At 35.7% G+C, this 15,526-nt stretch overlaps 1 protein-coding gene across 1 annotated transcript in view; it reads right to left on the reverse strand.

The window, feature by feature from the left end:
* Positions 1–14,987, reverse strand: part of LOC113101102 (5-hydroxytryptamine receptor 4-like) — an 87,926-nt gene extending 72,939 nt beyond the window's left edge. Inside the window, exon 1 of the mRNA XM_026265577.1 lies at positions 14,671–14,987. Coding sequence (XP_026121362.1) covers positions 14,671–14,746 — 76 coding nt within the window. The 5' untranslated portion in view covers positions 14,747–14,987. The remainder of the gene's footprint in view (positions 1–14,670) is intronic.
* Between the last annotated feature and the right edge of the window lie 539 nt (positions 14,988–15,526).

Genomic DNA, 15,526 nt, shown 5'->3' on the forward strand with positions numbered 1-15,526 from the left:
GTTGTTACTTGCTGAAAAACATTCTTTTTGCAGTAGCTCTGGTTTCTCAGTTGTGCCTGTGTAAACTGGGCTTGTTACAATAAGTCAAAGCAGGTCTGACGTCAAACATCATTGGTTCTTATGTGGCAGGTTTAAATATGTGCGAATGCCAATAGTCTTTTGAGAGCTTTAATAATAGCAAAAAAAAAAAAAGGTTTGCAATAATTTGAAGGAGAAAAATTATGACAATGGGAACTTCTTTGTTCGTCAAACAAGGTATCTTTGAGAGCACCTGCATATTTTTACAACTGTCAAATTTTGGATTTGTGCTGAAATGAAGTGTTTAGATGGCCTCTTCAGGTCTATGTGGGCGGTTCTTGGCTAGAATAAACTGAAGAATTAATCATATTTTATGCTACAAAAGGCATGGCTGCATGTTATAAAGTCAATATGAAACAGGACCTTTCCACTCCTTTTTCTCCAGTGAAACAGGATATTCCACAAAGAAAAAAATGACTCAGTTTTATCCATCAGGAATTGACAGGATCATGAAACATCGAGTTTCACTACATCAGTCTAAAGGGAAAGTTATTTTTGAAGGCAGCGCAAGTCATTTCATTTAAATAAATTAAGATTGTTTTTAATGCACCAATGTTTATCCATAAATAGACTTGAAGTCAGTATATACAAACAGTGTATATATTTATGTATCACCGTTTCCACCAAAATATGAAGCAGCATGACTGTTTTCAACAGCTTTCAAAGTAAGAAATGTTTCTTGAGCAGGAAATCAGCACATCAGAATGATTTCTGAAGGATCATGTGACACTGAAGACTGGAGGAATGATGCTGAAAATACAGCTGTGCATCACAGGAATAAATTACATTTAAAAATAAATCCAAATAGGAAACAATTATTTTAAATTGTAATAATATTTCACATTATTAGTGTTCACCGTACTTTCACAAGGCTGCAATTAGCCTTTCAAAAACAATCTTTTATTATATTGTTCAATATCAGCACACGTTTTTCCAATAGTACAAGACACTAATCAGAGCGTCATTCATTCTTTCACGTAGATCAGATACACAGCTCCTCTCAGGTAAACTCAATCTCCTGGTTTAAAATTGAAGGATCTTTTGAATTTGAGGCGCCTGACTCAGCCACCCTCTGAAAACTGAGAGGGCCTTTCAAACTTTCCTCCATCTCAATAAACCAGGCCTCGCTGAGTCAGCCCTCTCCAGCCGACAGATTGAATTAACGCTGGAGACCGTCTCCCAGATGTGAGGAGGGTCTCCAGCACCTGAGGCTCTCTCTGTACAGCGCTCTGCGAGTAAAGGAGAGAGAAACGAGTGCAGAGAAAGACTCTCCTTTCCAAACGAGGCTCATCGTCATGCCTGAGGCTGTGCAATGCTCCGAGGAATTTCCCATTTCATTTAAATGCAAATTTTGTCTTTAATTATGATCTGGGGCATCTACTCTTTTAAACCCTTGCATTTGCTGATTCTCTGGACTGTATTTTAGGGCTATTCATTTGTCATTGGTTTTGTTCAGATTAAGGCGAGTTATTTTATATTTAAATTTTTCAACCTTAAAACTCATGATTTCTCAACTTTTGCTTCGAAAATTACTAATTGCTTACAATTTGATGCCACAACTTCAGTATTAAAGAGCACCTAATATGGCATTTAAAATGTTCCAAATATTGTTTTAGAAGTCCCCAACAACAGTATTGCATGCATGCAATGACAAAAAAGACTTTAGTTTTCTTATAATATGCATTTATTTTTACCTGTTTTGACAGCGATTCTCAAATGATTTGTTTAGTGATTCACTTTTCAAAACCCCGCCTTTACGTGACGTTAGCGAGTATAGCCCAGAGTTCATATTGTAAAAGCACAATCAGTCTTTGTTTGCGTTAACTCGATGCATAAACATAACGTTTTTACCAAAAAAAAAAAAAAAAAAACCCAGTAACATTGTTACTACGAGGTATGACTCTATTCTTAAAGAAAACTCTGAAAACAACGACAAACAATTCACATATCTCAATACAATTGTCATTGAAGACCTAGAAGCTAAACGGTGCTTACACAACAAACCAAACAATTATTAAGCATGCTACATAAAACATAAAAGCAACAATTATTAATAACACTTACAGGTTGTGATACGGAGGAGGAAGATGTTGCAAATACACTTGGAACGGAACCTTCCTTCAATATCAGCCGGATCGCGAATCCAAGTTTGATTGCATTTAAGTTGGTAAAACAATCGTCTTCAAAATGGCGTGAACAAAGCACAAGGTTCGGACTATACTTCTGTGGTACAGTTGTATATATGAATTGTAGCCACTTAGTCTTCAAATGCTCATCCTTGGGCAGATGAAAAAAGTTTGCTTTTGAGTCGCACTTCAGAACACAGCGTCTCGTCGCCCTTTGATGTTTTCTAGTTTTCACTGACTGCCGTCTTGGAGCGCAATAAGTGGGCGTATCGTATTCAAATAACTTGACAAGTTGACGTCATCTAGTCAGAGAAAAAGCTTCGGTCTTCTAACGATTCATAAAAATGACTCCGAGTCGACTCTTACTTTTGAAAGACAATAAATTTATATACGGTGCACTGTCATATTTCAAACTTTGCAGGATGTTTTTGTTCACTTAGATATATGTTACACACTACATGAAAGGTAAATTTCAAAATTCCATGATAGGTGCACTTTAAAGGTCCATTATAATAATAATAATAATAATAATGTTTATTTAGTATTTAGTGTTTATGAAAGCACGTAAATTAAAAAGCGTGTTTATTTTTTACATACTGAATAAGAATCAATGTTTTGTTAAAACAGCGTCTTGAATATTGCTAATATTCGAGAAGTGTTGTCTTACTGCTAGAACAACTGTTTTGTACACTGTATCACGAAAACAAATTCATACCTGGCAATAAAGCTCATTCTGATTCTGATAATAGACGTCAAATAATAAATTCTGAAAATCTCTGAATCGATCAGCGGTGCATTGATTTATCGTCCTTTCCCTGTATACAGTACATGTGTCTCCTTGATTATTATGGAATCTTTTTGAAGTCGGTCAATAGTTTTGAGTGCTGTAATGGGAAGTAAATGATGGGAGGTGAATTTCCCACAATAGCAGGTACAACTTAAACTGCACTCAAAAAACACTCAGCATGCGGTCACTCTTTAGATATTAAACCACTCCATGCAGCAATTACTGAGCAGTGATCGCCAGTTCTTTGAATGGCAGAAAAAGAGAAAAACATGGACCTGACACGAGACCATTTTAATTTCTCTTCTGGATGCTAGTGAGATCAAATTAAGACCAAAATTGAGAGATTTTTCTGATGAGAAATAGACCCAGATCTCAATGGCCACTTTTACATTGCAGGCCTTGATACCCAATTCCCATCTATTGACTATATAAACATTTTTTGACATTTTTTATTAGTAATACAACTGTATATTGTTATATTATATGTGCCTTAAATATCCTTCTTGTCTGAAATTTTTTTCTCAAAGTCGTTTGTGAGGAAATTTTTATTTTCAGAAGCATTGAGTTTAAAGAATTATTAAAATATTTCAACTCAAATCAGTATTGCATGTCTAATTATTTAATATTTATTATAATTATTTAGCAGAATAAACCCATTTAGGGTGATGCTTTACATTAGGGTCCTGATCACACGGTCAGGGTTTAAACGCTGTGTGTTAAATCCTCTTCATTTTCGAGCCAGAGTTGTTTTTAATAAAGATATTCACGTTGATGGGAAATAAAAATGCATATTCCGATTTAACAACAACAACTTGAAATATTAATCATTATTGTATGGCAAATATATAATACAGATAATAATAAACCAACATAATACGATTTATTATAAATAGATATAAAATATTTAAAACATCCCCTGGCAGCATATGCTATAACAAGAACAATATGTTCATGGGAAATGAATACAGTGCAGTACACAAATGGCCTGTCAAAAGCAAACAGTAGCTAGGAATCAGTTCTCTCCAGCATTGCAGACGCTATACACAGCCCAGAGCTGAACTTTCCAGTCAACAGGGTAATTTCTTCATCCTGTGATTAAATGCAACTTTGAAGTCAATATAGGGCACAAATCTCTGCCTTAAAAGACTTTATCAGACATTCAGCATGTACGTAGTCTTGGTAAACCATCCAGTAACACTGGTGATTTCACAGATACTGCTTTCTAGAGTGGCTTGTAAATAGCCCTGCCTGGGACCAAAATCAAGTCGTTTCTCAGAGAACAATATACTAAACTCACCATGTCTAATTCAATATGAATGTCAAGGTTTCACAATCTTAACACCTCCTGGTATTTTATGACCAATTACCGCCCGTCTGGGTTCCTTGATGTGTCAGAGGCTGAGAGCAGAGTCCAAGGACTCCCATACTGTGTAGCGTTTCCTTCACGCAAACCACCGTCACTGACCACACACTCTACTGCAGGCCTCAAGATTATCAAAAACACAACCTCTGGCTTCATTTCAAATGCTTCCTACCTAGACCACATACGCGGGAATCTAAGCTATATTTGAATTGTTCTTACTAATAGCATTGTTTTTCTCGCTGTAGGCACTTTTAAAGTATTCAAGTAGGGCCCTGTGACGGAATTGTGGAAAAATATAATTTATTGTACTGCATAACATGAAATATCATGGAATTTGACAAATATTGGATGAGTTTTGGAGTCAAAATTAATGTTTGGTTAAACTTGATACTGTAACAGAAATATTGTACATTGCTATACAGTAGAATAAAATTCTTAAAGTAATACTAATTACAATAATAATAATAAAATTTAAGTGAGTAATAATACATTTTGTAATTTTATCTTTAAACCTCTGCTGTGCAACACTCTAAAAAAAATCTAAGGATTTTCATAATGATAACAATTTAAAAAGATGTAATTATGTAAGATGTAATCGTGCTTTTCATATTTGTTTTCAATCATAAATTCTGAAAAAAAAAATAAAACATTTCAGTGGGCTCTATTATTATTATTTTTTTTTTTTAAGTTTTAATTGATTAGATTTGATTCACTTTATTCAGCTGACTGATTATAAAAATTAAAAACTTTTAAAAAATGTAAAAAATTAAGCCATTAAAATGGAATCCAGAAAATGTAAAGAGTAAGCCAATTTGGAAACAAAAAAACCCGAATTTATTTAATAGGGACCTAATTTTTTTTTTTTTTTTTTTTTTTTTTACATTTTATACATTTTTGTTAAAATGCATAAGTTTCACTATTTCAATTAATTAGACATGTTTTTATTATTATTATTATTATTATTATTATTATTATTATTATTATTATTATTATTACTACTACTAAAATTAAATGTAACATTTACTCACCATAGTCCACAAAAAAAAAAAAAAAAACACCCTGATTTTGGGGAAAAAAACTAAATGTAATTTAGGAAAAATATAAAATGGAATTTGGGGCAAAAAAAATTACAACAAAGTGTCCTATTCAAGCATTCACTTAGTATACAGCATTTCTGGGCATCATAGCTCAGTCCCTTCAGTCACTAACCAAATCTGAATCATAATTTTTGGAGGATCAATAACATAATGCCCAACAAATGCAGCTTTTAGAAGCTGAATGAGCTTAGAAACACAGCCACTGACTGCAGGGACACTGAACTGTATAAATATGATGGAGTGTATGAATACGAAGATCCAGAGCAAAGAAACACTCCATGAGAGACTCTAGTTGACAAATTATTCATCACAGTGGCGAGACATTCTGAAAGCATGTCTTCTCGGTGGTTTTTTTTAACTCACGACGGACTGTCATCATGTCCTCAGAAGCCCAGTGAAAAGCATTTCAGAAGTAGAAACATGTTACTTTGCATCTTGCAGTTGCTTTATGGTTCAGCTGGTCTTGCTGTGATAAACTCACCATCTTGTACATGAACTCTGCACCCACTTTTGTATAAGCTGAAATAAAGTAAATGCTTTCACAGATTATATTCCTCAAACAGACCCCAAAGTAAAAGCCTTAGTAATAAAATAAAATTATAAGCACAAAAAAATGGGATTGTTCCACTGCTGCGATTACTGCCTCGGGCAGGCAGAGAAAATGAAATGCTGATTTGAAATGAGCATTTCTGATTGTCTTGCATCTTCAATGAAAAAATAGATAAAGTGTACCAAAAAATTAATGTTCTCTCAGTGTCCTCTGGCCAGATTATAACCTTGCAAAATGTGAGAATGAATTAATGTCACATTCCTCTGTGAATCTGTGTAGTCAACATATTTCCTCTGAGAACACACTCATTTTTTCATTCTGTTAACCAACCGAGCCTGTCACTGAGGGAGCTCATCTGTTATTTGATCCACTTATTATTTGCACTAACGTGTGAAAGTAAGATTGAAGTAATTCATGGAATTGGATGAAATTAATTTCAGAATGTCTGCAGTCATCATTTGCACTCCGCTCTGTCTAAGGTTGCCAACTTTTTACCACTCAAATATAGGACAGGAAATGGAAAACTGACAGTGTGGATCTGCTGTTAAATTAATGTAAATTAATGGTGCTGACTGTGCTAAAGCATAATAAATATTATAATAATATAACATGCTAAACCTATAATCTTTATCTGAGCATCAAAACCCCAAAAATGAAATCACAACAAAAGAGCTCATCAGTCACTGCTCACTCGCATGAAGCACTGCAAATGATGTCACTCTCCTTACTTTCTTTGAAGACTTTCTTCAAAACAGAGTTAGTGATGTTGTGATTCATCTCAGAGCTGGCTGGTTTGGTTCATGGCTTGTTGAAACGCTTTACTGAAGAACTTACAGAGATGCAGAAAATGAATAAGACAAAATGCTTCCAGAACAAAAACATCTGAAAAAAACATGTAAAAAGAAAGAGAATTGGCATCTTTATAAGTACATTCTAAAAATGAATTGTCACAACAACCAGTGATTGTGTTATGTCTCTTCACATATGTAAATGTGCTAAGTGACAACAGAATGCTATAAAAAAAATGCTGGACATGAGGCACTGTTTCACTAAATGCATTAATACTAGTAGGAATGTGTCTAGAGTTGATTATTTGATTTGATTTTCAGAAAAAAATTGAACTAATGTAAAAATAATTCATTATTTAGGCAGTCATAATCAAAGTCTTAACTATATATTTTATTTTAAATAGGGATGCACCAGTACTCGCCCGATACCGATACTTTTATTTTTGTTGCTTGCCGATACCAAGAACCGATACCGATACCGATATTTTTTTGCATTTGTAAATGTTTAGATTATTGGGTACAGAAACCAAATGAGTATGTATAATGTTACCTGGTTAACTTTTTTAACTGTTAAATTTATTAAACAGATTCAGTCAAACCAAAATGTATTCAGACACCTTCAACATTTCAGATTATCACAGTTTATTCTCTATAGTTTAGAAGATGGTAATAAAACATGAGAAGAACTCATATCTAAACTGTGTCAGAACAAATTCATGTTGATAATGTTAGATAACTTTGATAGAAAGGTATGTCGTGGATTACAATCAACTAAAATGATTCAGACAGCTGTTAGTATGACAGTATTAACACAACTATCAGTACTTAGTCAGGCAACCCTTAGCCTTAATAACTGCCTGTAGTCTCCTGGGCATACTGTCATCCAGTTTCATGCAAACCTGAACTTCAATTTTTTCCCCAGACTTGGTCTGAATAATTTTTGGTCGCAAATTTAAATCAGTTTTACTGGTAGTTCAGTGTTTGAAGAAATGTTGGGTATAATTTGTCATAGTACTTTATTTTGCTATCCTCACTTCCATAAATTAACTATAGTGTCCTGCACCCACTAGTAAAAAATTGCATGTGATTGTCACGTGCATTTCGCCTGTAATGCTGGCTCCTTGATTAGCTGTAAATCACTATCACCTGCTTTCAGATGGAGTGGCATTTAATAGACAGAGTAGTGGTTCACTGATAAGCTACTCAATATCACGTTCATTATCGAAGGCTATTCATCTGCAATATTGCACTAAATATCGTATAGCTTGTCTGTGATCTACGGCTCTGTCTATTAAATGCCGCTCCAATTGAAAGCAGGTGATGATGATATGGATTTAATCACGGAACCAGATTTACTGACTAGATGCGCGTTATCATCGTGTTTGATATATCGCCCAGCTCTATTGCCTAGCGCATTAAACACAGGCTGCTAGATTCACTTTCGCCAGAAAGTCATCTATTCCTAAGGTTGAAAATAAATTATGTTTATAGTGAATGCCCCTATAAATTGCCTTTTTTATGATTAGTTTTAATCCGAATGCGTGTGCTAAGTGAGTGAAAATCAAAGATCACACAACACACACTCTCTCTCTCTCTCTATGTCTTTCTCCCTCCCTACCGTTAAGTAACTTGTGCTCTGTTTTACATACTTGTTTTTGACATATCCGACCGAACTACAAACTTTACAGTCATGAAATGTATATTCACTCGACAAGTTTGCGCATCTCCACTGCTGCGCGCTCAATCCACTCAGCGAGCGTACTTTATCAGGTCGTGCACGTCAGCTATACAGGCCTCAATACTGAATGTTTAACATTACATTCAATGCATAGATATTCTGTATAGACAACCTTAATCTCTAATAACTCTATACTGCTTCCTGTTATCATAGTTTATTTGTCTGAATATGGCACTTATCACATGCCGTGTGGTATCGGCGTTTAGTATCGGGGCATTTTAACGAGTACGAATAAGAGTACAGGAGCCAAGTGCATCCCTAATTTTAAATGAAGAAGGGTATAGCAATCAAAGAAGCAGTGCAGATGACACAATCTATTTTTATGTTAGATTAGAACATTTTATAAAATCGTAAAAGCATCTTTTAGGGGGTTTGGAGTATTTAATTCCATCTACATTATAAAACAAATGCTTACTGTGTATTTTCCACACATTAAAATGTTTTAGAGAATCCATTCATTAAATCAAGTTTGTTTAAATTAATTTGCACAAAGCAAAAAGCCTGACAAAATACCCGCAAATCCTGTTTGTGCTGCACGTCCAAATGGATTTAATGGATGAAGCCCAGAGAGGGGTAAAAGCTCAGGGGAATCAATTTTCACGTCGTGAAGTGGGCTGTAGCTCTAAGTGTTTATTTTCTGTTGTCAGTGGGTGCGGAGGACATGGTGGTATCTCTTATAGGGGTTATAAAGCTGGCACACTTCTGCCAGGGTAAACTATGATGATTTCTCTCTTGCCTTTCGTCAGAGTTAGATACTTCACAGTTTGCTGTCTGGGTTTCATGCACTCCTAGTATAAGTGTCAGATTTGGAGCTTTTGGATTGCAGCAGACCTGGAATTCAGACTCTGTGCAAACTCGTGTGGAGAACAGATGTGGCGAGAGGACTTGGATGGATTGTGAAGCGCTGTTTTTGTTAGGGTTAAAGCCAGTCTGCTTCATCTGAGCTAAGAGTGGTTGCAGAGGCAAAGCGATGTGTGATGGAGCTGCACAGCACTGTAAAACAACACACAGGGATCAGGTACAAGCAGCTGGAGGTGCCGGATTTATCAGGTAGCAAGCAGCTGCCTAACTCTAACCACAACACTACGTGGCATGGATTTACATATCACCCTGAAATAATGAATTTTCTTGGAATCAGTTGAGATAATGTTGGCGCATTGCTGTGCATGCATTAAAATGCCAACGCACAATGCATGGAAGATAAAATACATTCTCAAACTGCTTGCACAAAAGAGCTCACCTTCAAGAAAGTGCAATCGATTATTTAGTGCACATGTGATCTTAATCTGAAAACACAAATGGTAGTCTGATTAGAACATCGAGTTTGATTTTTTTGGAGAGAAAGGCAACTTTATGGAGCCTTAGCTGCAGTAAAACTACTTGTAATAAAAACAACCAGTGTAATTATTAAGGTCTACTGGTATTATGCTGAACAAATATTATCTTTACTGTGTCAATACCCTACTTATGTCAAACACTCAGTGCCTGCTGCCTCCATAAGTCATCTCACATACTTCTACCTCCAAGTCATGCAAATTAAAGTAAGATTTACAATTGCATTGGTTATGGCAAGACAAATTGATCTGATCGTTGATTTTGGAACGTTTTCACATTCCTGAACGCACTTATAAATTGTAGATTTTTTCAATTGAGTCCAGAGACAACTGACAGAGATAAATGTGCATCGGGGTTGGCTACATTTATGCAAGCCAGGACAGCAAGTTAGGGTGCTCCACTCCTCCGTTTCTTTTCTGTCCACCGGTAAGCGAGAGCTGGTAGCAGCAAGCTTGTTTTTTTTTTTTTCAAATCTCCAAAGTAGTTGGTGTTGGTGCACGGCGGAATGGCAAGCATGGATAAAGCGAGACTTTAGTTAAAGCTTACTTTTTGATAAACAAATGAAAAATCATTTTGCAACCCTGCAAAAACTCCTAGTGTTTCACAAACAAACCTTAGGAACACTTCCTGAACTAATATGCACGCTGGAAATCAATGTCAAATACTTAATTGTCTAGTTTTGTATGTTTGTTACTATTGATTTCCATTAAACACACGTTCAAAACAAACTCGAGCCTTTATCTTGGAAAACGGCCCAGATGCTACCAAATATGTCCCATCTTTTCAGGGATCCGAGTGGATATTTTCGAACGAGCTCAGACAAAATTCAAAACATATGACGACTTACTACACACAGAACAAGAAAAATTTGAAATTGTTAAAGTAGCAGCGTAATTGTGGCCATAAAACAACTCTGTTTAGGATGTAATACTCCAGTGCTGATGTCTCTGAGCCACTGTAAAAATGTACTTTCTCAGAAGTAACTAACTAGAGCTTTTAGCCCCCCTAAAAGTGCAGCTTTCCTAATAACGGTGCTTTTGTGGCTCCAGCGCTGCTGGAGAGGGTCTGCTGTGATCTTCTCTGATATGCACTGTAATGCTGCTGGACATCATAAGGCTAATGAAGAGATCTACAGGTGTTCCTGTGGGTTCATGCCACCCGTGAGTCCCTCTCTAATAATGTGGCCATCAGTCCTCTGAGATCTCACACTTTGCGCCAGAGCGCCTGGATTTTTATCTATTTTGTATTTTATTTTTTTGAAGTTGCACTACTGTAAAGGCCTTTGAAAATGTAAAAAGTATCTTGTTCAGGAACAGAGCCCATTCAACAACCTAAAAGACAAGGAGGCTGTTAAGCTGAAGGAAAATCAATAACATATGAATATGCCTAATTAATATAGTGTTTATTAAATGTGTAAAATGCACAGAAACAAGAACTAGTAATAAGGTGTTTCTTCTCACATTTCACAGAATACTAAACACCTTTATAAGTTTACAGCATGAAATATTTCTACATTTGACACATAATGTTGTTTTATAACATAAACCTGATTTTTGTTCTCTGTGAATTCCGGAAGAATATGTGCTATAGATTGCAAAATGTAAAAATACATTTTAAAACATATTTTTGTGTGTTCTGAAAAACTGCAGACAAATCGAAGACCTTGCATGATTTATTGTGAAATAAATGATTTCTGTAATTTATTAATTCAAATTTGAATTTTTTTTTTTTTTTTAGTTAGAATAATTAGTAACAAATACGTCATTTTCAGAAAATAAATGAAAGTAAAGATATACAAATGTTAATATTTAGCATCACTAAATCAACCAAAATACAATTACATTTATACATTTATACAGTACTAACAAAACTTATTTTGGAAGTCAATGGTTATCAGCAACTGTTACCAAAATTCTTTAAAATATCTTCCATTGTGTTCAACAGGAGAAAACAAAAACTCATTAGAGGTTTGGAACAACTTGAAGGTGAGTAAATGATGAAAGTATTTTCATTTCTGGGTGATCCTCACCTTTAAAGCAGGTCAAAATGGCTATTTACCATAACAATTTTACCACTTTTTACAGTGGATCAGAATAATTGAAATACTGACAGACAGTGACGTGAGATAAAACACAACCCCTTGTTTACACTGAGAAAACTGTGTGGGCACCTCATTAAAACCTCCTTAGTCTTGCTAATACTGCAGTAGTTTATACACTGAGACCATTAAACGTGCTCTAGTCTAGGCACTGAGAATGAAATCACCCCAATCACTTCGTTGACCCAAACTCATTAATCCCTAAAGTTTACTTATGCAAAAAAATCGAAGCAACATGTTTAACATGGCTCCCACTGAAAACGGAAAACTTTATTTAATGGATTTACACCATGTGCCCAGAAAGCGATTACACAAAAGAGAAAATTGATTCAGAAGCTTCAGGAAATGTAAAGCGAGCCACATGTTCACATCGGCCGGGCTTCACCTTTGTTTTAAGGCTCTACATGGGGCTCTAATGCAATGTAAAAGAGAGTGTATCGATCTTCTGGCCAGAGCTCCTTACTAAGCCATCTATCAAAAACATTCATTCCATGCTTAGGACACCAATATTGACCACTGCACTCACTACTGCATAAATGCATAAAGGAGCTCTCTGGATAAGTGCTAACAGTCTGAATATCAGCACAGAGGACTAGATTTAGGACAAACTACCCAAAGCATCCCACATGAGCTTTTCTGAATGATCTGTACTTTTATTCAGCATAAAATGAGAGTATTAACTGGATATATGACACAGTCAAGCTTCCTGTTTCATGCAAAGTGCTTCAAAAAGCCAAAAAATTCATATTACTCACATTTAGGGCGTTTTGATACTTTTTTTTTTAAATAAGCTACAACTCCTTTTGACATAATGGAAATACATTTTTACCTGCAGTGCAATAAAAAGCAGATAAAGAGCCTCTTTGTCATTACCAAACTTTATAAGACATTTGTAAATTTTGTTTCCTATTGGATTACAGGTAAATATCCACTTCATCCAGGCTCTTTTTTTTTCGGTCTTATAAAATATCCCACAAATGATTCAGTGTGGGAGTGAAGTGTTTTATAAAGTTGGGCTTTCAAGTAAAAATTTCAGATGAGCACTGAAGATATTTCTGGAGAACGGTAGTTCCCTGTTCACACACAGTATTCAGTATATACTGTATGAAGGTGTTATGCATTTTTAAGAGATATAAAACAAAACGAAACAAAAAATTATAACTAGCCACAAATTCTAAGTAAACTTCCATTCTTTGAGAGCTCCTATCATGCATTTAGGATTGCGTGTTAGCTGAACGCTATTAGGAAGAGAAACACTGCTGTTGGATTTCCTCATTTGAATGCTATCTGGATGACTGTGAATTTATGGAGGTCAAAGTATTCTTAAGAATTGTTTTGTAAGTCATCCAAGTCTTATTAATATCGCCAAAGCTTGTTCTGGAAGTCTCATTTAATCATGGCATGAATGGCTTCATAAACAGGTAGTTGGGAGCTTATTCTCAGATAGCGACAGCCAAAGTCTGTGTTTGTTTTATGGGGAACGGCGCTGAAACTCTCACCTGATTGTCATCTCATTGATTGGAACATCTAACTGAAATTACCCTCTTTACAGAGCTGATTATTTCACAGGTCCACATGCTATTTCTGGCTATTCTGACTAAAAACATGCTCTGTGACTTGCGCACGAATTACGTTACATTCACAACAGATTACAGTTCATTCAGAAGGGTTCAACACTTCCTCCACCTCTCTGTGAGGTTTACAATCAAAACCCCAGACAACTCTAAAGTGTGCAGTACTCTCTCGCTCTCTTCTCTCTCTTTTTCCACGTCACTGGAGAACTTCATAATTGCAAGGATTACCGTCTGAACAAATGCTTTCCAAATGTGACAGTCATGAAATTACCTTGCCATTAAATCTACCGAACAGTCAGCATCCAGTCAACACAACTGATTATTTAAATGTTGATTGTAAGCCACTAGAATCCCCATCAAAATGCTGAACAGAAAGGTGAAAATTAAAACAAAACAAAACATATATTGCAATGCAAATTTTAAATGAACTTCAGATTAAAACAATAACAATATGAGGCTCTGTTCCAGTGCCTGATGTATCATTACAGCCTATTATCATAATGCATCAATATTTAATGGAAGCTTTAATTAATCCAGATTTCAAGCACCTGAGAGTCACACCATCTGGGTCAGTCAAGGTGTTTCTTGCACCTTTGGGCAAGGTACACAGATCCACTTTGTCAGTTAATGTATATTACATAACGCTGTCAAATGTGAAATTATGTCTATTATATGACATTTGCATTTATTAATAATAAATTATCTGGGAAGCACTACCAAGCACTTTGTTATTTCCAAGCCACTTTTGCAAAAAACACAATTTCTTCTAGAAAGAACTGTGAAAGTTGTTTCTGATTGGAATACTAGTAGTTCTTAAAACGCTTAGTTAATTATGCTGGATATCATAACTGTCAAAATTTGAGAAAGTAACGAAGTAGGATTTGTGACAGTTATTATGCATATTTCTTATACATTCGTTTCATAAAAGACTAAAAGGCAGTCTGCCAAAATGAGAGCATAATTTAATATTTAACTCCCATATAAGGACACTTCTCGCTTTTAAGTACTGTGTGATTCACAGCAGTCCAAACATTTCGGTGCATTCATCTTTACCATAGAAATAACAGCCTAATGAACAGTTTTCAGTATTTCTGAGGGCAATTATAAAGCGTGTTAATGATGAATGAATCACTCACCATTTCTGTGAGGAGCGCGCGGGTCAAAACCATGGCACGACTCTGGATCCTCGCGTGGAAATTCACATCCTCGCATGGAAGAGTGGCGCTTGGAAAGAAACGGACAACTTCTGGGCTTCACCGGGTTTACTGAACGTCCGCTGTCGGCGGTAAACACAGTTGCGGGAGTTTAACGTGTGACGGTAATGTCAGCGCAAACTGGACACGCGCGGCGTTCCGTGGCTCAACGGTTCGTCCGATAGAGCCGAGCGCGTTCGCCCTTCGGTTTCCACAGTGAAGCGCAAACTGAAGTATCAAGTCCCTCCTCTTTCACACCACTTCCACCTCCAATGTGTCTCCTGCCCTTTTCAAGAAGCGCGTGTCCAGTGTCGTTGTCATGTGTAGCCTACCTACGACATGCATGAAGCACGCGCGTTTGGTGCACATAAACAGGGTATCAACGAATTGCAGACTTTTTTTCAGCCTATAATGCATACAATCAGATGCATATTGTATATTGCCTATTTGTGTACTCAAATAAAATAGGCTAACTGATTATGCATGAACAATAACCTCAAGTTGCTCTATAGGATCTGCGACTATAATAAGCAACTCTTAAAAAACTAAAACATCTGCTATGACAGCTTGCTTTTTGTAATGAATAGGTATATTAAACTAAATATAAATGTAACTAGCCTACACAGATATCAAATGGAAAATATATGTAGCCTATAATTGTATTTAAACTGTCTTTTAGTCTAGAAAATAGCGCACTTGAAGTTATAATTATTTCATATGATCAAAAAATAAATGAAGCTTTTCTGGAATGCCAGATGATATGACGACATCATGATCAAATATATAATAAAATAAAACC

The sequence above is a fragment of the Carassius auratus genome, unplaced genomic scaffold, assembly GCF_003368295.1.
Source record: "Carassius auratus strain Wakin unplaced genomic scaffold, ASM336829v1 scaf_tig00217515, whole genome shotgun sequence".
Lineage (NCBI taxonomy): Eukaryota > Metazoa > Chordata > Actinopteri > Cypriniformes > Cyprinidae > Carassius > Carassius auratus.